At 37.9% G+C, this 22,964-nt stretch overlaps 1 protein-coding gene across 2 annotated transcripts; it reads left to right on the top strand.

The window, feature by feature from the left end:
* The first annotated feature begins 2,757 nt into the window (after positions 1-2,757).
* Positions 2,758-22,563, top strand: LOC129247675 (coiled-coil domain-containing protein 40). Of its 2 annotated transcripts, none has more exons than XM_054886910.1 (6): positions 2,758-3,985; positions 5,063-5,205; positions 5,273-5,832; positions 5,906-6,050; positions 21,373-21,581; positions 21,642-22,563. In XM_054886910.1, the coding sequence occupies exons 1-6, from the start codon at positions 3,075-3,077 to the stop codon at positions 22,440-22,442; spliced, it is 2,769 nt and encodes a 922-aa protein (XP_054742885.1). In that variant the 5' UTR covers positions 2,758-3,074; the 3' UTR covers positions 22,443-22,563. The 2 variants fall into 2 exon arrangements, with proteins under 2 accessions (XP_054742885.1, XP_054742884.1); XM_054886909.1 differs by lacking the exons at positions 2,758-3,985; positions 5,063-5,205; positions 5,273-5,832; positions 5,906-6,050 and adding exons at positions 10,368-11,381; positions 12,465-12,607; positions 12,675-13,234; positions 13,304-13,448.
* The last annotated feature ends 401 nt before the right edge of the window (positions 22,564-22,964 follow it).

The raw sequence follows: 22,964 nt of genomic DNA, 5'->3' as shown, positions 1-22,964 counted from the left end.
TTTTTTTCAAGCTTCTTTTAATGAGAATCCTGTTCGAGTTATATACATAAATCGAGAGAAAATTAAGAATTTTAGCAAGCTACCTGGAAGCTCAAGTCGTTAGCCATAATAGAAATATGGACCGCCCAAAATCCCAAAAAATCTGGCAATACCTCGGTGCTCAATCAAAAAATTTTGCATGAAAAATACCAACCACCCTACAGCTAGATTTTATGGTAATTAGCAAGCCATACGTGACAATTTTTATAACGCGAAAACACTTTGTACAAAATTTCCGAAGTAGCAAGCCTTGCAACAAATTGAAATTTCAATGAAAATTTCAGTCAACTTAATAAATAACAAGCTGTACTTGGCATAGAGAGAGCATTCTCTATTTATTAATCTAATTTGTTTTTCAAATATTGAAAATTGAATAAAAATTAAATTAAAAAAAAAACAGTGCAGTCACGTTAGAACAGTCGCTTGTGCAGTATTTTGTGTCAATCTCAAATAACACTCGAACAAGTGTATTTTTTACGTGCCAAGGTGCCACCAATTATTAATTCAAACTCTCTTTATAACACCGAGCAATTAAAACCTACAAGATTTTCACAGTCAGCAAAGCACTAGAATCGATAACAACAGAAAAACCTCTAGAAATACCATTCACTAAAGAAGGAGACTTACTTATTCAACAACAGGCGAATAAATACCTTAAAGCAACACAATTTTGAAATATTTGCAATATATCTGTCTCTCTTCACCCAACGCTCAATATCTCAAAAGGTGTAATATACTCTGGAGTATTAAAAGACTTAGGCGAAGATGAAATCGTAGAAGGTATGAAACAGCAACGCGCAGTAGAATGCAAAAAAATCAAAAAATACATAGAGGAAAAACTCACCAACACCCCTCTGCAAATTGTTTCCTTCAGCACCTAAAATTTCCAATATTTTTCGTTCGGTTTGAATGGTTGTTAGCGGAATATTTTCTGAACAATTTTCGTGAATACAAATCGATATTAGTTTCATAGGGTCGCACATGAAATGAAAGTGGCAACCCAGTATTCCCACTACTGACCAAGTGACTGCACGTAGACTCGACCTACGGTGTCTTCAAGATCTTTTCTTCTTTGCAGAATACGATTTACGAAGAGATAAAAAGGTGAAAAATATTACGTGCGACTGCTCTAGCTTCGGTAGGATTGAAGAATGTTTATACCTTCAAAGAAGAAGATCTGAGCCTTCTAACTTCTAGGAAAATATTTTAAATTGTTGCTTCTCACTGGACTACTAATTGAATTTGACATGCGAAAGCGGAAATTCGATGGAAAATCCTGTTATAACATGGTTTATGATGGTTTGTGGTCGGCAATGTGCAGCCGATATTGCGTTCCCGTCTCTTGCTCGACGCTTCGTAACGCAAATGAAAATGATTCCCCTAACAATGATTCAATCAAATGTAAAAAATTGAAAATTTTTGCTTATTTTTTTTTCATAAGTTCACTGAAATTTACATTGAAATCTCAGTTTGTTGCAAGGCTTGCTGCTTTGGAAATTTTGTACAAAGTATTTTCGCGCTATACCTGTAAACATCGCAGAGTGTGGTGCACGCAATATTTGTTTTTTTATTCTGTTATTTTTTTTTTGTATTCATATAAATACCTATTTTCTAAACAGGAACAAAAAAAATATTTTGCAGAAAGACTGAAAACATTACAATAATCTACTTATTTTTTGGACGCGCAGCTAATTCAAAATATATATGTGGTTTGTGAAAGTTATCTTAAGTCCATGATTCAATTACTAAATCCATTTTAATGGCAATGGTAGCAAAAAAGTACTTTTTTGTTTAATCGAATTTTTACATAAAAAACCGGATTCATCATAAATTTAATTTACTAACACAAACTTTTAAATTGCCTTACCATACTTTGCCCATCTACGTTTGGAGCTTTGATCCCCTGGTCACAATTTCTCTTACATTACTAATATACTTGAAAAACTAACTGTGCTTATTTAAATTAATTATTATTATTGCGTTTAAAGGGAGGTTTTAAAAATGTCCTTTATTTCGCAATGATGTGCTTAAATTTATATTTAACTGATACATTCTGGTTTTACAAAAAGGTTCTTGACACCGACGCTGACATTTACGTGCTCCGAGCACACAATCAGTGGGCTTTATTATGCCTCCTCTGGACACTTCATCCACCCAAGTAAAGGTAGGCTCAATAGAAACGTATTCTGTCAATCCCAACTTTCTTATAATGAAGCCTGAAACATATTCAATCACATCCTCGTCTAGACTATCCAACTCTTCTCACTGTTGCAGCTCGTTGCAAAATGTGAATTCTTCCAATATCACTTCAATCAGAAAAAAAAACTTTTAGACTCTCCACTGATGTATCACTTGGGCGAAACCACTCGGTTTCATCAGCTTCCACTTTACCACGAGCAGCAAAACTTACAGTGTTGCGGACTGTATGTACTAGTGTACTTTTGTTCATAACTTACGTATTTTTAAAGCATCCGTACCTAGTAAGAACTTCCGTAACCTATATTTGAAATGCATGGGGCTCGGATTTTCAAAAATCATCAATGCATCACCTTCTGATTGCACCACCCAACTTTTCGGGAGGTTCATTAATAAATATGGGTTGACTGTATCGACTGGATTGTTTAGAATTTAGTTCGATGTAACATTTTGGAACTTTTAGTGATTTCCCTCTTTAGAGAGCAAATATTTAAATACATAGCAATACGATTTTCTTTTGGTGCCGCTATGAGCTTAGTCTTAAGTGGCGAATAATGTACTTATGTAAGCAAATATAATTGAAAATTTTCTAAACAAATCGTATCGAATGAATCATGCTCTACCACCCAAAGGCTGTTGAATGCTCTCATGGCAACGAGCAACTCTCACTCGGCAATATTTATAAGGCAAAAACACTTTGTATAAAATCTCCAAAGCAACAATCTGAATTTTTAGTCAACTTTTGAAAACAAACAGAAACAAACATTTTTCAATCTTTTTCGTTTCGAGTGAATGGTTGTTAGCGGAATATTTAAACCAAAAACTGAATTATTTTCATAATGAATAACGAAGTAACGCCAGAAAGTGCTCCACGCGAGGCTAAACAAATATCTCCGACTGATTCCGGACCAGAGCACATACCAGAATCAAAGCAGGATCATGAGAATGATGGCCCTTCCGAATGTGATTTTGCGCGCATACCAGAGGCTCCTGGAACACCAGAATCTGAGCCCATTCGACTAGCACTTTTGCCACCCGATCATCCTCTCTTGGCAAAGTTTCAATCAAACTTGAAAGAATATCTGTTGCGTACAAAGGAGCAACTAAAGAATGAGATCGCCGAAATCAAATATCAACTCAAATTGAAAGAGGCAACACGCGAGGAGCAGGGTGCAAAGCTATATGACTTGCAACAAGGTATTAATCGCCAAAACGAGCAGCTGGAAGATTATGGGCAAGAAATACAAACAAATATGCAGAAACGTATGGAAATGGAGGGCGCTGTTGCACAACTCAAGGAGGAGTACGAACAGCGTTTGCAGCTTAAGAAAGAACAAAAACAAAATTATAACAAACGTATGGTCGAATTGGAGAGCATGAACACCTTGGAGGGGCATATACGCAATTGGGCCGATGAGGTGGAAGATGAAGTGAAGAATGCCAAGCGTATCGTAAGTCGAGATACACAACTGCAGAAGCAACTATCCGAAGAGAAAAAGAAATCCGATATGCTCTTTTACCACTTGGACATGGAAGTTAAGAAGCAGGAATATCAAGTCGAGATAATGCGCAATGAAGTGCAAGAAATGCGCGGCGTAACCGATACGCTGAAGATGAGCATTAGTGACGCGAGCACCGACTTGGAAGTCCTACAAAATGAGCATAAACGTCTGACTCAGGCATGGAGCGAGGTGATAGTGGCCATACAACACCGCGACAAAATTGTCTATCAAACGCATAAGGCAATGAGGTAAGTGATAAATCGCATATGAATGGTGTAATGATATGGAGTGTGGCAGATAGTGATGTTAGAGATAGTGTAGTAATTAATAACGAGCCAATAAAGGCCCTGCAAGGTCACCTTGGCCACATGCTTCATTTGCAGGTATCTCCCAGGGCCCATACATCCCAAATAAATTTAATTATAAAGGTATATTTTTATTATAATATAAGTAGATAAGCCTTGGCCTGCATTAGGGATATTGTTTTGAAATAGTTGGAGGGCTGGTCAGTACTATAATGACACTTACTTCCACCTTTCTGTATATCACAATGAGAGTGTCAAGTTGATTGTGATTAGTTATGATACATAGAAGCAAAAGCTAGCTAGGTTTAGGAGTATACTTGAGCTCTTCCTAGAGAAAGAATAAACTGTTTTGCCTGCCTCCTGTCTGGACTTTCAATCCAGTGTCGTGAATTCCGTGTCTTCCCAGACCTTTACAACTTCTTTTATGTGGACTTTGGTAAGACGTCAAAAGAGTTCTAGTCTGTGGAATTTTGATTCAGTGCATAATTTCGCTAGTCATTTCGCCTGCTCATTGCAGTCGTGGTCTTCATATACTGGCAACCAACTCAGCATGGTGGTATTCCTTGCTTCCAGGGTATTGAGGATAGTGAAGCATTGCTCAACGGGTTTGAAAGTCCTTTGAAGGTCCTTTCTAGGAACAGGAATCAACAAACCTCAGAGCGCATATCTGCCATAAAATGGGTAGTTCATCTGCCATTCGAAGCGGGGTATCAATATTGCGCAAGGTGGCGCAAAATTGATCACCTGATTGGAAGATTTATTCTTTTTGCAAATGACGTTGCACGTCAGTCATATTTGGCACTAGTGCAGTATAAAAACAAACAAACAATGTAAAGGCCAAAACATATATTTCCATCACTCAAAATCATTTTTTAATTTAGTAAAAAATTTATTCAAAAACAAAATTAAATGATTAATTTTGCGCCACCTAAATAAAGTACTTTATATCATTGAGAGCTAAGTAATGTTTAGTCTGAACACCGAAACAATGTTTTCTGTTTTTTTTTTTTTTGCTTCCAGCAAGGCACAAGAGTCCATTAAATTAAACACCAGGAGCATTGAGGCTATCAAAAAGCAAATTGCGAATGAAACGAAAATAAATGAAAAATTAGAAGTCTTTAAAACAAGACTTTTAACCGACTGTGGAAATCTCAAACGCGAATGTGAGTTCAATAAAGGTTTCTATAAAAACCAAAAAAAAATATAACATATCTGAAAATCCACCTACAGGTCAAAAGCAATCCGACACGCTGCTTTCTCTGCAAACCAAACTCGAAGAGCTTCCGCTTTGGTTAGAGCAAAACGAAAAGGATTTGACCGAAGCTAATCGTGAAGGCAACAATTTGGGAACCGAATTGCGAAGATTGCAATGGAAAATCGATAAACTTAATGCCAAGAAATACGAAATGGAGGAGAACATGTTGAAATTGGCGCAAGAAGATTTGATTACAGATAAAGCGAGCCAATATCGTTTGAAACTGTTACGCGAAGCACAAGAGACCCGCAGAAGAACTGAATTAAACTTGGCCATAGTGCAAAACCAACTCTCCGACATACTTCTCGAAGTAGAGCACTACAGAGGCATATTGATTAGGATGAATCAGGAACAAGAGGAGCTACGAGGGAAATTAGGCAATGCTGAGCGCAACGCAGATCTCATTTCTGCCGAGACACGTACAATCGAAACACAAATCGATATAAAATTGAAAAAAGTTGACCGCTTGTCAAGTCGTATCGCTTATCTGGCCGAATTGGGCGAAGGAGAGGGATTAGACGCAGCAAGCAAGAAGGTATACATACATATTTGTAAAAGTATATTCTCAGAAACAATTAGAAAAGTGAAGATAATTTTCTGAACTATAGATAAAAATGCTGGAAAAGGCTATATCATCCATGGAGCAGCAAATACGTGAATTACAACAATTTTGGCTAATGATGCAAAACCACTACGTTAATCTAACGGAAAAGCGCAATAATCAACTTAACGAAATACAGGTGACACAAAAACGTAAGTGTTTATTTTCAAACCCAAATTTTAATCCTTACCTGGTATCGTTATTTCTTATATTGCACTGTTGGTATTGGGGGCCCGTTTGAAGACCAATTGAAAAACAGCAAATAAATTGGGTTTTTATGAATAAATTGTGATAATCGAGGTCTTGACAGGTACTTTTGCAGATTTCGATTTTAAAAACTGCTACAGTGAAATCACGATAACTCGAATTTCAAAGGAAATGCTAAAAAATTCGATCTAATGAGTTGTCGACTAATGATAAAAGTAGTTATTCAATAACTATTACAAAGAAGACAAGTGCGGATTTTTTTTTTTTTTTTAATTATTTCGTCTAAATGTCGTTACGTCGGATACGCTCTTGGTATGGCCTCCGTACTCAGCGCCGCTCGCTGGAGAATGATGTCGGGATGCCATTATCCTCGCGAATGATATTTTCTTTTAGTGCTGAGTTGGCCCCTGAGTTTGTTTCATAATCTTTGCTTCTCAGGTGTCCTCACAGAAAAAAGCCCATAGGGGTAAGATCGGGCAACCTGGGAGGCCACGATATGTCACCAAAACAGCCAATCAGTTTGTTAGGGAAAGAAATCACGCTGTTTCGTCACGGTTTCTCTGGTCGCGGCGTAATGCCATCTTGCCTTGGAGTTTCTTTGCCTTTTGGGTTCCGGATCACTACATTAAAGAAACAATCGAATGGCTCTGTATGTGTAATGTGTATGCTAATTAATGTAACATCCTTTCAAGAGAGCAATATTTATCTGATAACGAAGCAGCATTAATTTCCTTGGATTCACGAACGGCACTCGAAATTCGTCATGGAATTATTTTTTCTTGACTTTTCTTTTGATCGCTTCTGAAAAATTTTTGTGAACTGATATGAGTGCCAGCTCAGCAATATTGTAGGGAATTGCATGGCCCTTCTAACTGATAGGACACCCTCGAAGTGGTTTTTCTAAACAAATAAATGAATAGGCTTGAAGAGATGGGTTTAGACCATGTAATACTGCAAGGGTTGAATGAAGGTGGCTTCATTGAAAGTAGTGGAAGAGACTGAATCGAAGTATATTTTCATCGGAGCATCTTCGTTGGCCAAGGTACCGTAGTCGCTTTTTGATGCGTGTCAGAGTGTCGCATGCCATAAAGCTAGAAAGGCGTGCCTATTTAATGCAACTCCTTTGAATGCCTTTTTATCTTAATTCAATATCTTCCACGTTACTGCGCTATGATGGGCATAAGAGAGACTTGTGAAGTGAGGTTATTGTTCGTTGCCTACCACGTCCTTGACAAGAGTTATAATTCTCAATAGTGTTTGTTTTGTCCTCTTTCGCTACTAGAATCAACCTCTTTTGTCCCCTTCTTTAAGCTGTAGGCCCTTTTTCATGCGGATGACCCTGATGGAGTAATCGATTATGTTACGCATCTGTCTTTCTAATATTTAATTCCGAACGGCTCGGAGAAGTCCCACAGACGGGGCTCAGGATCCTGTTGAACGTCGTTCTATTCAGTTCCATTCAGTTTCATAGAGATACCAAACAGAGCTTTTTTCGTGTCATGAAATGTCCCGTTACGTTAGTTTGTATTGTTTGTAAACTATGAGATACACTCAGGCTCATGGGAAACTTGCCTCGATCGCTCCCATCTCTCCATCGTGTTCCGAAAACAATAATACCAAACGACGGTGAAAATGATTGTCAATACGAACATCTCAATATTTTTCTTATGGCAACGAGCAACTCTCACTCAGCAATATTTATAAGGCAAAAACACTTTGTATAAAATCTACAAAGCAACAATCTGAATTTTTAGTCAACTTTTGGAAACAAACAGAAACAAACATTTTTCAATCTTTTTCATTTCGAGTGAATGGTTGTTAGCGGAATATTTAAACCAAAAACTGAATTATTTTCATAATGAATAACGAAGTAACGCCAGAAACTGCTCCACGCGAGGCTAAACAGATGATGATTTCGGACTAGAGCACATACCAGAATCAAAGCAGGATCATGAGAATGATGGCCCTTCCGAATGTGATTTTGCGCGCATACCAGAGGCTCCTGGAACACCAGAATCTGAGCCCATTCGACTAGCACTTTTGCCACCCGATCATCCTCTCTTGGCAAAGTTCCAATCAAACTTGCAACTCCTTTGAATGCCTTTTTATCTTAATTCAATATCTTCCACGTTACTGCGCTATGATGGGTATAAGACAGACTTGTGAAGTGAGGTTATTGTTCGTTGCCTACCACGTCCTTGACAAGAGTTATAATTCTCAATAGTGTTTTGTCCTCTTTCGCTACTAGAATCAACCTCTTTTGTCCACTTCTTTAAGCTGTAGGCCCTTTTTCATGCAGATGACCCTGATGGAGTAATCGATTATGTCACACATCTGTCTTTCTAATGTTATTTAATTCCGAACGGCTCGGAGAAGTCCCACAGACGGAGCTGAGGATCCTGTTGAACCTCGTTCTATATAGCCATTTAGTTTCATAGAGATACCAAACAGAGCTTTTTTCGTGTCATAAAATGTCCCGTTACGTTAGTTTGTAACGTTTGTAAACTATGAGATACACTCAGGCTCATGGGAAACTTGCCTCGATCGCTCCCATCTCTCCATCGTGTTCCGAAAACAATAATACCAAACGACAGTGGAAATGATTGTCAATACGAACATCTCAATATTTTTCTGTTTGCCCAGATAAAGCAATAATTAAAGGTGATGTAATATCTAATTTTCACTCTGTATCAGCCATTTTGAGCCACTTAAGAAATCCGTGATGACCGCTGGGAAAAGGTACTCGTACTTTTTATTTCAAAGCAATGACTAAAGAAAAAGTGCTCAAAATCATAGAAATTAAAACTTTTGCTAAAAAAGTTCGCAAGCAATAATGTTTTTTTTTTGTGCTACAAGTCGTGGGCATGATTCGCTAATGTTTCTAAATAAAGTCTGAAGTCGTAAAATCATCCTTGCAGAGCACCAAACTCTTATTTCAAAGCACAATGAATGGAAATGGTCATACAACTAAAGGAAATCACTTTGATGTGTTACGTTTTCGAAATTAATCAAACTTCAGTTTGGACCAGGAACCAATTTTAGGCGATTCAAAGCTTACGGAACCACCCACGCACCCCATGCACCACCACCTCAACTTTTCGGGAGGTTCATTAATAAATATGGCTTGACTGTATTGACTGGACTGTTTAGATTTTAGTTCGATGTAATATTTTGGAACTTTTAGTGATTTCCCTCTTTAGAGAGCAAATATTTAAATACATAGCAATACGAGTGTTATTTTGGTGCCGCTATGGGCTTAGTCTTAAGTGGCGAATAATGTACTTATATAAGCAAAAATAATTGAAAATTTTCTAAACAAATTGTATCGAATGAATCATGCTCTACCACCCAAAGGCTGTTGAATGCTCTCATAGCAACGAGCAACTCTCACTCGGCAATATTTATAAGGCAAAAACACTTTGTATAAAATCTCCAAAGCAACTATCTGAATTTTTAGTCAACTTTTCGAAACAAACAGAAACAAACATTTTTCAATCTTTTTCATTTCGAGTGAATGGTTGTTAGCGGAATATTTAAACCAAAAACTGAATTATTTTCATAATGAATAACGAAATAACGCCAGAAAATGCTCCACGCGAGGCTAAACAGACATCTCCGACTGATTTCGGACCAGAGCACATACCAGAATCAAAGCAGGATCATGAGAATGATGGCCCTTCCGAATGTGATTTTGCGCGTATACCAGAGGCTCCTGGAACACCAGAATCTGAGCCCATTCAACTAGCACTTTTGCCACCCGATCATCCTCTCTTGGCAAAGTTTCAATCAAACTTGAAAGAATATCGAAATTAATCAAACTTCAGTTTGGACCAGGACCCAATTTTAGGCTTTTCAAACTTACGGAACCACCCACGCACCCCATGCTCCTCCACCTCAACTTTTCGGGAGGTTCGTTAATAAATATGGGTTGACTGTATCGACTGGACTGTTTAGATTTTAGTTCGATGTAACATTTTGGAACTTTTAGTGATTTCCCTCTTTAGAGAGCAAATATTTAAATACATAGCAATACGAGTGTTATTTTGGTGCCGCTATGGGCTTAGTCTTAAGTGGCGAATAATGTACTTATATAAGCAAATATAATTGAAAATTTTCTAAACAAATTGTATCGAATGAATCATGCTCTACCACCCAAAGGCTGTTGAATGCTCTCATAGCAACGAGCAACTCTCACTCGGCAATATTTATAAGGCAAAAACACTTTGTATAAAATCTCCAAAGCAACTATCTGAATTTTTAGTCAACTTTTGGAAACAAACAGAAACAAACATTTTTCAATCTTTTTCATTTCGAGTGAATGGTTGTTAGCGGAATATTTAAACCAAAAGCTGAATTATTTTCATAATGAATAACGAAATAACGCCAGAAAATGCTCCACGCGAGGCTAAACAGACATCTCCGACTGATTCCGGACCAGAGCACATACCAGAAACAAAGCAGGATCATGAGAATGATGGCCCTTCCGAATGTGATTTTGCGCGCATACCAGAGGCTCCTGGAACACCAGAATCTGAGTCCATTCGACTAGCACTTTTGCCACCCGATCATCCTCTCTTGGCAAAGTTTCAATCAAACTTGAAAGAATATCTGTTGCGTACAAAGGAGCAACTAAAGAATGAGATCGCCGAAATCAAATATCAACTCAAATTGAAAGAGGCAACACGCGAGGAGCAGGGTGCAAAGCTATATGACTTGCAACAAGGTATTAATCGCCAAAACGAGCAGCTGGAAGATTATGGGCAAGAAATACAAACAAATATGCAGAAACGTATGGAAATGGAGGGCGCTGTTGCACAACTCAAGGAGGAGTACGAACAGCGGTTGCAGCTTAAGAAAGAACAAAAACAAAATTATAACAAACGTATGGTCGAATTGGAGAGCATGAACACCTTGGAGGGGCATATACGCAATTGGGCCGATGAGGTGGAAGATGAAGTGAAGAATGCCAAGCGTATCGTTAGTCGAGATACACAACTGCAGAAGAAACTATCTGAAGAGAAAAAGAAATCCGATATGCTCTTTTACCACTTGGACATGGAAGTTAAGAAGCAGGAATATCAAGTCGAGATAATGCGCAATGAAGTGCAAGAAATGCGCGGTGTAACCGATACGCTGAAGATGAGCATTAGTGACGCGAGCACCGACTTGGAAGTCCTACAAAATGAGCATAAACGTCTGACTCAGGCATGGAGCGAAGTGATAGTGGCCATACAACACCGCGACAAAATTGTCTATCAAACGCATAAGGCAATGAGGTAAGTGATAAATCGCATATGAATGGTGTAATGATATGGAGTGTGGCAGATAGTGATGTAAGATATAGTGTAGTAATTAATAACGAGCCAATAAAGGCCCTGCCAGGTCACCTTGGCCACATGCTTCATTTGCAGGTATCTCCCAGGGCCCATACATCCCAAATAAATTTAATTATAAAGGTATATTTTTATTATAATATAAGTAGATAAGCCTTGGCCTGCATTAGGGATATTGTTTTGAAATAGTTGGAGGGCTGGTCAGTACTATAATGACACTTACTTCCACCTTTCTGTATATCACAATGAGAGTGTCAAGTTGATTGTGATTAGTTATGATACATATGTAGAAGCAAAAGCTAGCTAGGTTTAGGAGTATACTTGAGCTCTTCTTAGAGAAAGAATAAACTGTTTTGCCTGCCTCCTGTCTGGACTTTCAATCCAGTGTCGTGAATTCCGTGTCTTCCCAGACCTTTACAACTTCTTTTATGTGGACTTTGGTAAGACGTCAAAAGAGTTCTAGTCTGTGGAATTTTGATTCAGTGCATAATTTCGCTAGTCATTTCGCCTGCTCATTGCAGTCGTGGTCTTCATATACTGGCAACCAACTCAGCATGGTGGTATTCCTTGCTTCCAGGGTATTGAGGATAGTGAAGCATTGCTCAACGGGTTTGAAAGTCCTTTGAGGGTCCTTTCTAGGAACAGGAATCAACAAACCTCAGAGCGCATATCTGCCATAAAATGGGTAGTTCATCTGCCATTCGAAGCGGGGTATCAATATTGCGCAAGGTGGCGCAAAATTGATCACCTGATTGGAAGATTTATTCCTTTTGCAAATGACGTTGCACGTCAGTCATATTTGGCACTAGTGCAGTATAAAAACAAACAAACAATGTAAAGGCTAAAACATATATTTCCATCACTCAAAATCATTTTTTAATTTAGTAAAAAATTTATTCAAAAACAAAATTAAATGATTAATTTTGCGCCACCTAAATAAAGTACTTTATATCATTGAGAGCTAAATAATGTTTAGTCTGCACACCGAAACAATGTTTTCTGTTTTTTTTTTTTTTTTGCTTCCAGCAAGGCACAAGAGTCCATTAAATTAAACACCAGGAGCATTGAGGCTATCAAAAAGCAAATTGCGAATGAAACGAAAATAAATGAAAAATTAGAAGTCTTTAAAACAAGACTTTTAACCGACTGTGGAAATCTCAAACGCGAATGTGAGTTCAATAAAGGTTTCTATAAAAACCAAAAAAAATTAAAACATATCTGAAAATCCACCTACAGGTCAAAAGCAATCCGATACGCTGCTTTCTCTGCAAACCAAGCTCGAAGAGCTTCCGCTTTGGTTAGAGCAAAACGAAAAGGATTTGACCGAAGCTAATCGTGAAGGCAACAATTTGGGAACTGAATTGCGAAGATTGCAATGGAAAATCGATAAACTTAATGCCAAGAAATACGAAATGGAGGAGAACATGTTGAAATTGGCGCAAGAAGATTTGATTACAGATAAAGCGAGCCAATATCGTTTGAAACTGTTACGCGAAGCACAAGAGACCCGCAGAAGAACTGAATTAAACTTGGCCATAGTGCAAAACCAACTCTCCGACATACTTCTCGAAGTAGAGCACTACAGAGGCATATTGATTAGGATGAATCAGGAACAAGAGGAGCTACGAGGGAAATTAGGCAATGCTGAGCGCAAATCAGATCTCATTTCTGCCGAGACACGTACAATCGAAACACAAATCGATATAAAATTGAAAAAAGTTGACCGCTTGTCAAGTCGTATCGCTTATCTGGCCGAATTGGGCGAAGGAGAGGGATTAGACGCAGCAAGCAAGAAGGTATACATATTTGTAAAAGTATATTCTTAGAAACAATTAGAAAAGTGAAGATAATTTTCTGAACTGTAGATAAAAATGCTAGAAAAGGCTATATCATCCATGGAGCAGCAAATACGTGAATTACAACAATTTTGGCTAATGATGCAAAACCACTACGTTAATCTCACGGAAAAACGCAATAATCAACTTAACGAAATACAGGTGACACAAAAACGTAAGTGTTTATTTTCAAACCCAAATTTTAATCCTTACCTGGTATCGTTATTTCTTATATTGCACTGTTGGTATTGGGGGCCCGTTTGAAGACCAATTGAAAAACAGCAAATAAATTGGGTTTTTATGAATAAATTGTGATAATCGAGGTCTTGACAGGTACTTTTGCAGATTTCGATTTTAAAAACTGCTACAGTGAAATCACGATAACTCGAATTTCAAAGGAAATGCTAAAAACTTCGATCTAATGAGTTGTCGACTAATGATAAAAGTAGTTATTCAATAACTATTACAAAGAAGACAAGTGCGGATTTTTTTTTTTTTTTAATTATTTCGTCTAAATGTCGTTACGTCGGATACGCTCTTGGTATGGCCTCCGTACTCCGCGGCACTCGCTGGAGAATGATGTCGGGATGCCATTATCCTCGCGAATGATATTTTCTTTTAGTGCTGAGTTGGCCCCTGAGTTTGTTTCATAATCTTTGCTTCTGAGGTGTCCTCACAGAAAAAACCCCAGGGGTAAGATCGGGCAACCTGGGAGGCCAAGATATGTCACCAAAACAGCCAATCAGTTTGTTAGGGAAAGAAATCACGCTGTTTCGTCACGGTTTCTCTGGTCGCGGCGTAATGCCATCTTGCCTTGGAGTTTCTTTGCCTTTTGGGTTCCGGATCACTACATTAAAGAAACAATCGAATGGCTCTGTATGTGTAATGTGTATGCTAATTAATGTAACATCCTTTCAAGAGAGCAATATTTATCTGATAACGAAGCAGCATTAATTTCCTTGGATTCACGAACGGCACTCGAAATTCGTCATGGAATTATTTTTTCTTGACTTTTCTTTTGATCGCTTCTGAAAAAATTTTGTGAACTGATATGAGTGCCAGCTCAGCAATATTGTAGGGAATTGCATGGCCCTTCTAACTGATAGGACACCCTCGAAGTGGTTTTTCTAAACAAAGAAATGAATAGGCTTGAAGAGATGGGTTTAGACCATGTAATACTGCAAGGGTTGAATGAAGGTGGCTTCATTGAAAGTAGTGGAAGAGACTGAATCGAAGTATATTTTCACCGGAGCGTCTTCGTTGGCCAAGGTACCGTAGTCGCTTTTTGATGCATGTTAGAGTGTCACATGTCATAAAGCTAGAAAGGCTTGCCTATTTAATGCAACTCCTTTGAATGCCTTTTTATCTTAATTCAATATCTTCCACGTTACTGCGCTATGATGGGCATAAGAGAGACTTGTGAAGTGAGGTTATTGTTCGTTGCCTACCACGTCCTTGACAAGAGTTATAATTCTCAATAGTGTTTGTTTTGTCCTCTTTCGCTACTAGAATCAACCTCTTTTGTCCCCTTCTTTAAACTGTAGGCCCTTTTTCATGCGGATGACCCTGATGGAGTAATCGATTATGTTACGCATCTGTCTTTCTAATATTTAATTCCGAACGGCTCGGAGAAGTCCCACAGACGGGGCTCAGGATCCTGTTGAACGTCGTTCTATTCAGTTCCATTCAGTTTCATAGAGATACCAAACAGAGCTTTTTTCGTGTCATGAAATGTCCCGTTACGTTAGTTTGTATTGTTTGTAAACTATGAGATACACTCAGGCTCATGGGAAACTTGCCTCGATCGCTCCCATCTCTCCATCGTTTTCCGAAAACAATAATACCAAACGACGGTGAAAATGATTGTCAATACGAACATCTCAATATTTTTCTTATGGCAACGAGCAACTCTCACTCGGCAATATTTATAAGGCAAAAACACTTTGTATAAAATCTCAAAAGCAACAATCTGAATTTTTAGTCAACTTTTGGAAACAAACAGAAACAAACATTTTTCAATCTTTTTCATTTCGAGTGAATGGTTGTTAGCGGAATATTTAAACCAAAAACTGAATTATTTTCATAATGAATAACGAAATAACGCCAGAAACTGCTCCACGCGAGGCTAAACAGATGGTGATTTCGGACTAGAGCACATACCAGAATCAAAGCAGGATCATGAGAATGATGGCCCTTCCGAATGTGATTTTGCGCGCATACCAGAGGCTCCTGGAACACCAGAATCTGAGCCCATTCGACTAGCACTTTTGCCACCCGATCATCCTCTCTTGGCAAAGTTCCAATCAAACTTGCAACTCCTTTGAATGCCTTTTTATCTTAATTCAATATCTTCCACGTTACTGCGCTATGATGGGTATAAGACAGACTTGTGAAGTGAGGTTATTGTTCGTTAAGCCTACCAAGTCCATGACAGGAGTTATAATTCTCAATAGTGTTTGTTTTGTCCTCTTTCGCTACTAGAATCAACCTCTTTTGTCCACTTCTTTAAGCTGTAGGCCCTTTTTCATGCAGATGACCCTGATGGAGTAATCGATTATGTCACACATCTGTCTTTCTAATGTTATTTAATTCCGAACGGCTCGGAGAAGTCCTACAGACGGAGCTGAGGATCCTGTTGAGCGTCGTTCTATATAGCCATTTAGTTTCATAGAGATACCAAGCAGAGCTTTTTTCGTGTCATAAAATGTCCCGTTACGTTAGTTTGTAACGTTTGTAAACTATGAGATACACTCAGGCTCATGGGAAACTTGCCTCGATCGCTCCCATCTCTCCATCGTGTTCCGAAAACAATAATACCAAACGACAGTGGAAATGATTGTCAATACGAACATCTCAATATTCTTCTGTTTGCCCAGATAAAGCAATAATTAAAGGTGATGTAATATCTAATTTTCACTCTGTATCAGCCATTTTGAGCCACTTAAGAAATCCGTGATGACCGCTGGGAAAAGGTACTCGTACTTTTTATTTCAAAGCAATGACTAAAGAAAAATTGCTCAAAATCATAGAAATTAAAACTTTTGCTAAAAAAGAGGTTGTCTGCAAAGTCGGTTTACTGACGATAGTTTAACGTGATAACGTCATAAGAAAATACTGATTGAATGGTTGCATTTTTCAAAAGAAAATTTTAATTTTATTTGTTTGATAGATATTTTGTATGGATATAGAGAATGAGTTAACATTAACATAACATAATATACTTTAACATAACATAACATAACATAACATAACACAGCATAACACAACACAACACAACACAACACAACACAACATAACATAACATAACATAACATAACATAACATAACATAACATAACATAACATAACATAACATAACATAACATAACATAACATAACATAACATAACATAACATAAAATAACATAACATAACATAACATAACATAACATAACATAACATAACATAACATAACATAACATAACATAACATAACATAACATAACATAACATAACATAACATAACATAACATAACATAACATAACATAACATAACATAACATAACATAACATAACATAACATAACATAACATAACATAACATAACATAACATAACATAACATAACATAACATAACATAACATAACATAACATAACATAACATAACATAACATAACATAACATAACATAACAAACTACCCCGTATTAAAGCACTTATCAACAGCTCTCATATTATACCCATATTGTACATACACAACCAAAGGTTACCCGGGTCCACGTTTTGACCTATATCTCGAGACCCCAGTCACGGAGCGGCATGAAAAATACTCTGTACTAAAGCATTCACCAACAGCTTTCATTTGATACCCATATTGTACATACACGTCCGAAGGTTACCCGGGTCCACGTTTTGGCATATATTTCGAGACCCTAGTCATCAATAGGTATGAAAATTACCCCGTATTAAAGCACTTATCAACAGCTTTCATTTGATATCCATATTGTACAAACACATTCTAGGGTCCACGTTTTGGTCTCTATCTCGAGACCCTAGTCACGGAGCGGATGGAAATACTCTGAACTAAAGCATTCACCAACAGCTTCCATTTGATACCCATATTGTACATACACATCCGAAGGTTACCCGGGTCAACGTTTTAACCTATATCTCGAGACCCTATCTACCAATAGGTATTCAAACTATACGGAAATCATCTTCAATACCTACTTAACAATGTGTGTAAGTTTGGTTTAATTCGGTGCAAAGACACGGCGGGTCCACGTTTTGGCATATATTTCCAGACCCTAGTCATCAATAGGTATGAAAATTACCCCGTATTAAAGCACTTATCAACAGCTTTCCTTTGATACCCATATTGTACATACACATCCGAAGGTTACCCGGGTCCACGTTTTGACCTATATCTCGAGCCCTATTTCCAAAATAAAATATAATCCATGTTACTCGTGATGTAGCTTTCGAATGGTGAAAGAATTTTTAAAATCGGTCCAGTAGTTTTTGAGCCTATTCATTACAACCAAACAAACAAAGTTTTCCTCTTTATAATATTAGTATAGATATGGTGAATATTACCATACATTTTTTCCTTCAGATATAATAAAAAAATAATAATAATAACATTAAAATAACAGGTATTATTAACAAACTTGGTTTTATTTTAAATTCTTCAAGTAAATCAAATTAATAATAATCAATAAGAAGGCATATGCAAATACAAATACGTGAATTTATATATGTACATATGCGCATATACATACATATATATGCTCACATAAGTAGGGGAGAGCAAGATGTCGAACGTTGCCGTTCGTTTGCTTTGTTTGCTTTGTCGTTCCTTCCGCGCTTTCGCTTGCAGTTCATTCAATGCAATGAGCAAGGTAACTACATATGAGCAAGGTAACACTAATATGAACAAGGTAACACTAATGAGCAAGGTAACTACATATGAGCAAGGTAACACTAATATGAGCAAGGTAACTACATATGAGCAGGGTAACACTAATATGAGCAAGGTAACTACATATGAGCAAGGTAACTACATATGAGCAAGGTAACGACACATTTTGGTAACGGCAATGAGCAAGGTAACTACATATGAACAGTAATGAGCAAGGTAACTACATATGAACAGTAATGAGCAAGGTAACGACACATTTTTTCGTGCGTGCAGCCTGTTAAATCGAATTATAAGACGTTATCACGTCAAAAGTTCGCAAGCAATAATGTTTTTTTTTTGTGCTACAAGTCGTGGGCATGATTCGCTAATGTTTCTAAATAAAGTCTGAAGTCGTAAAATCATCCTTGCAGAGCACCAAACTCTTATTTCAAAGCACAATGAATGGAAATGGTCATACAACTAAAGGAAATCACTTTGATGTGTTACGTTTTCGAAATTAATCAAACTTCAGTTTGGACCAGGAACCAATTTTAGGCGATTCAAAGCTTACGGAACCACCCACGCACCCCATGCACCACCACCTCAACTTTTCGGGAGGTTCATTAATAAATATGGCTTGACTGTATCGACTGGACTGTTTAGATTTTAGTTCGATGTAACATTTTGGAACTTTTAGTGATTTCCCTCTTTAGAGAGCAAATATTTAAATTCATAGAAATTCGTGTTTTTTTTTTTTGTGCCGCTATGGGCTTAGTCTTAAGTGGCGAATAATGTACTTATGTATGTAAGCAAATATAATTGAAAACTTTCTAAACAAATCGTATCGAATGAATCATGCTCTACCACCCAAAGGCTGTTGAATGCTCTCATGGCAACGAGCAACTCTCACTCGGCAATATTTATAAGGCAAAAACACTTTGTATAAAATCTCCAAAGCAACAATCTGAATTTTTAGTCAACATTTGAAAACAAACAGAAACAAACATTTTTCAATCTTTTTCGTTTCGAGTGAATGGTTGTTAGCGGAATATTTAAACCAAAAACTGAATTATTTTCATAATGAATAACGAAGTAACGCCAGAAAGTGCTCCACACAAGGCTAAACAGACATCTCCGACTGATTCCGGACCAGAGCACATACCAGAAACAAAGCAGGATCATGAGAATGATGGCCCTTCCGAATGTGATTTTGCGCGCATACCAGAGGCTCCTGGAACACCAGAATCTGAGCCCATTCGACTAGCACTTTTGCCACCCGATCATCCTCTCTTGGCAAAGTTCCAATCAAACTTGAAAGAATATCGAAATTAATCAAACTTCAGTTTGGACCAGGAGCCAATTTTAGGCGATTCAAAGCTTACGGAACCACCCACGCACCCCATGCACCTCGACCTCAACTTTTCGGGAGGTTCATTAATAAATATGGGTTGACTGTATCGACTGGACTGTTTAGATTTTAGTTCGATGTAACATTTTGGAACTTTTAGTGATTTCCCTCTTTAGAGAGCAAATATTTAAATACATAGCAATACGAGTTTTCTTTTGGTGCCGCTATGGGCTTAGTCTTAAGTGGCGAATAATGTACTTATGTAAGCAAATATAATTGAAAATTTTCTAAACAAATCGTATCGCATGAATCATGCTCTACCACCCAAAGGCTGTTGAATGCTCTCATGGCAACGAGCAACTCTCACTCGGCAATATTTATAAGGCAAAAACACTTTGTATAAAATCTCCAAAGCAACAATCTGAATTTTTAGTCAACTTTTGAAAACAAACAGAAACAAACATTTTTCAATCTTTTTCATTTCGAGTGAATGGTTGTTAGCGGAATATTTAAACCAAAAACTGAATTATTTTCATAATGAATAATGAAGTAACGCCAGAAAGTGCTCCACGCGAGGCTAAACAGACATCTCCGACTGATTCCGGACCAGAGCACATACCAGAATCAAAGCAGGATCATGAGAATGATGGCCCTTCCGAATGTGATTTTTCGCACATACCAGAGGCTCCTGGATCGCCAGAATCTGAGCCCATTCGACTAGCACTTTTGCCACCCGATCATCCTCTCTTGGCAAAGTTCCAATCAAACTTGAAAGAATATCTGTTGCGTACAAAGGAGCAACTAAAGAATGAGATCGCCGAAATCAAATATCAACTCAAATTGAAAGAGGCAACGCGCGAGGAGCAGGGTGCAAAGCTATATAACAAACAAAAGCTTTAGAATATCCCTTCTTTCCACAGTGCTATGGTCTTCCAGCTCCTTGAAGAACTGTGTATCTAAAACGGCAAATCTTCGTTTCGATAGACCAGAAAAGTGGCACAGAAGGTGCAGAATCGACTCGTCCTCTTCGTCATCTTATCAGCTTCTGCAGAATTTATGGGTCTCCCCGCTTGTGTGCCTACCTTTTTTACAGTGCCCTGTTATAACAGAAATTTGTGTGCTAAGACTATGTATATTTTGGCTCAGAAGGGATTCCTTGCGTGTCGCATTAAAATTCGGTCGCAGTTGCCGAGCGATTCTGTTATTAGGCTTCCAAGCATCGGACATTCGACCAAACCGCACTTAGTTACTGGTTGATGCATCGTATTAACTCTTCACCTCTAACATTGAGCAGCTTAATCGGTATGCCATTGACACCAGAAACTTTGTTGTTTTTGTCATATTATTGATGTAAGCTTCGTTTCTAAATATAATATTAGTAAGCGATCTCCTACCAAATCGTCACTGGTGTCGCCATTCGAAAGTGTTGAGATATATTGCCTCCATATGTCAAGGATTACTCTGTATATTTGTTACCAGATGTCTGCGTTTGCCTTTTTGTGAACCGTTCCCGGACTTAAAATCTTCTGCTTTCAAGCCACTCAAATTTTTCTTACTCTCTTCTCTTCATTTTAAAAGACGTCACTAGCTCCTCTTCTTGGCTTGATATCCTTCAAATATCTGCCTCATGTTTGACCGAGGGCTGCACATGCAGGTCTCAGCCACCTCTTCCGTGGTGACTCGAAGAGATCGGGCAATCAAACAAATGCACCGTAGTATATAAGATTTCCCCCGAATATTTGAAAATTGGATGTAGAAGAGAGTGCGGTTGCGCCCGTAAGCTAAATTTCATCCTAATTTCATCTCACTCTTTTTAAGTCTAAATGTTGACACTATTTTTTTTGCACACTATTAATATTACTTGCCTTGAATTTTCAGAATACGGTATAGTAAAGCAAAAGTCCCTGAAGATCGACGTAGATCTAGAAAAGCAAGAAGAAGCCACAAAAGAACTGGAGCGTGACATACAAATGTTCCTAACCAAATTGGAGCTATTGAATAAAAAGATAAGTAAAGCACGTCTACAGCATGACACTAAAGAAAATGAATGCCAATTGGAGCATACTGAGCTGGTGCTAAAACTAAAGGTAAGTAATTAGAATTCAAAAATTGCTCGCCTTGAACTACATTTGATCCTACGTTGTTAGGATCATGAAATGAACGTTTTGAATATGGAATCCGAAATCGATGAACTACAGGACGAAATCGAGCATTACAAAGATCTGGTCTTAGATAAACATCGTGAATCGCTTTCGTGGGAGACCAAGTATAAACTCATCGAAGAGGCCTTGCGTTGGCACAAGGATGAAACAAGTGATTCGAGTGAAATTGGTAATATGAAGTCAGAGATACATCGCATGAAGATACGTTTCCAACAGTTGTCACGCGCTCAAGAGAAGCTTGCTCAAGATTTGCAGCATGGTGTGGCACATCGTGAGCACATCTATGTCGCCGCTTCGGCAAAGAAGCTCGCCGAAGTCAAAGCGCAACGTTTGAAAACCGGTATTTCCTCCGAGCAAAAAGTTATCGATCTACGTAATCGATTGAAAAAGATGCAAAATGAGATCAACACCATTAGTGACGAGCAGCTCATGAAAGTAACTCGCGAAAATGAACGAATTCGTGGCGAACTAAGTCGTTTATACAACGACATTGAACGTGAGAAAACAAAAGATGAAGAATTTCGTCAGAAGATTGATGAGAGCATGCTGTTGAAACATTTCAATTTAGATCGCATTGTACGCAAACAAAATCGTGCAAAATCATATCGGCGACTAGGAGTAGGTTCTAGCGTACCGAAAATGCGTTCCGAAACGACAATAGGTCAGCTGGTGCAAAAGCAAATGGAAATAAATGACAACCTCCTAGACGTAGTACAGATATTGACCAACGAGTTTCCAGAGAAGAAAAAATTCTTCGCCAAAATAACACAGGTCCTTAGGGATTGAAGAGAACAGCAAAAATTCTACCACCAGTTTATTTTGTATTAATTTTTTGTCTTCTAATAGATCAGACTTTATTTTTTCGCAAATATGTACTTATATTTTGGATATCGAAGTTATTGAAAATATATAATAGAAATAATGAAAACAATCCCAACCAATCATTTTCAAATCCTTCGAGGTTACTCAAATTTTAACAACTATTATATCCATGAGACGGCCGCCGTAGCCGAACGGGTTGGTGCGTGACTACCATAGGATAGTGCACGGGCCCGAATCCCCCAGTATGAAATACAAATAATAGAAACGGTTTTTTCTAATAACGGTCGCCCCTCGGCAGGCAATGGAAAATCTCAGAGTGTTTTTCTGCCATGAAAAAGAAAGATGCTGATAAAAAACCATGTGCGCACGCCACAAATAGGAAGAGGAGCTCGGCCAAACATCCAACATAAGTGTACGCGCCAATTATTTATTTATTTTTTTTTTTTGTTTTTTAAGTAATTAAATAAACAGCTATAAACAGTTTTA

The sequence above is a fragment of the Anastrepha obliqua genome, chromosome 5 (genome assembly GCF_027943255.1).
Source record: "Anastrepha obliqua isolate idAnaObli1 chromosome 5, idAnaObli1_1.0, whole genome shotgun sequence".
NCBI lineage: Eukaryota > Metazoa > Arthropoda > Insecta > Diptera > Tephritidae > Anastrepha > Anastrepha obliqua.
This window is presented reverse-complemented; position numbering and strand designations above follow the sequence as displayed.

Excerpts from the sequence above, each read along its gene's own strand:
- LOC129247675 (XM_054886910.1), top strand. The coding sequence starts at position 3,075 with ATGAATAACGAAGTAACGCCAGAAAGTGCTCCACGCGAGGCTAAACAA. Across the intron at positions 3,986-5,062 it reads CAAACGCATAAGGCAATGAG|CAAGGCACAAGAGTCCATTA; the intron begins GTAAGTGATAAA and ends TTTTGCTTCCAG. Across the intron at positions 5,833-5,905 it reads TAGACGCAGCAAGCAAGAAG|ATAAAAATGCTGGAAAAGGC; the intron begins GTATACATACAT and ends TCTGAACTATAG.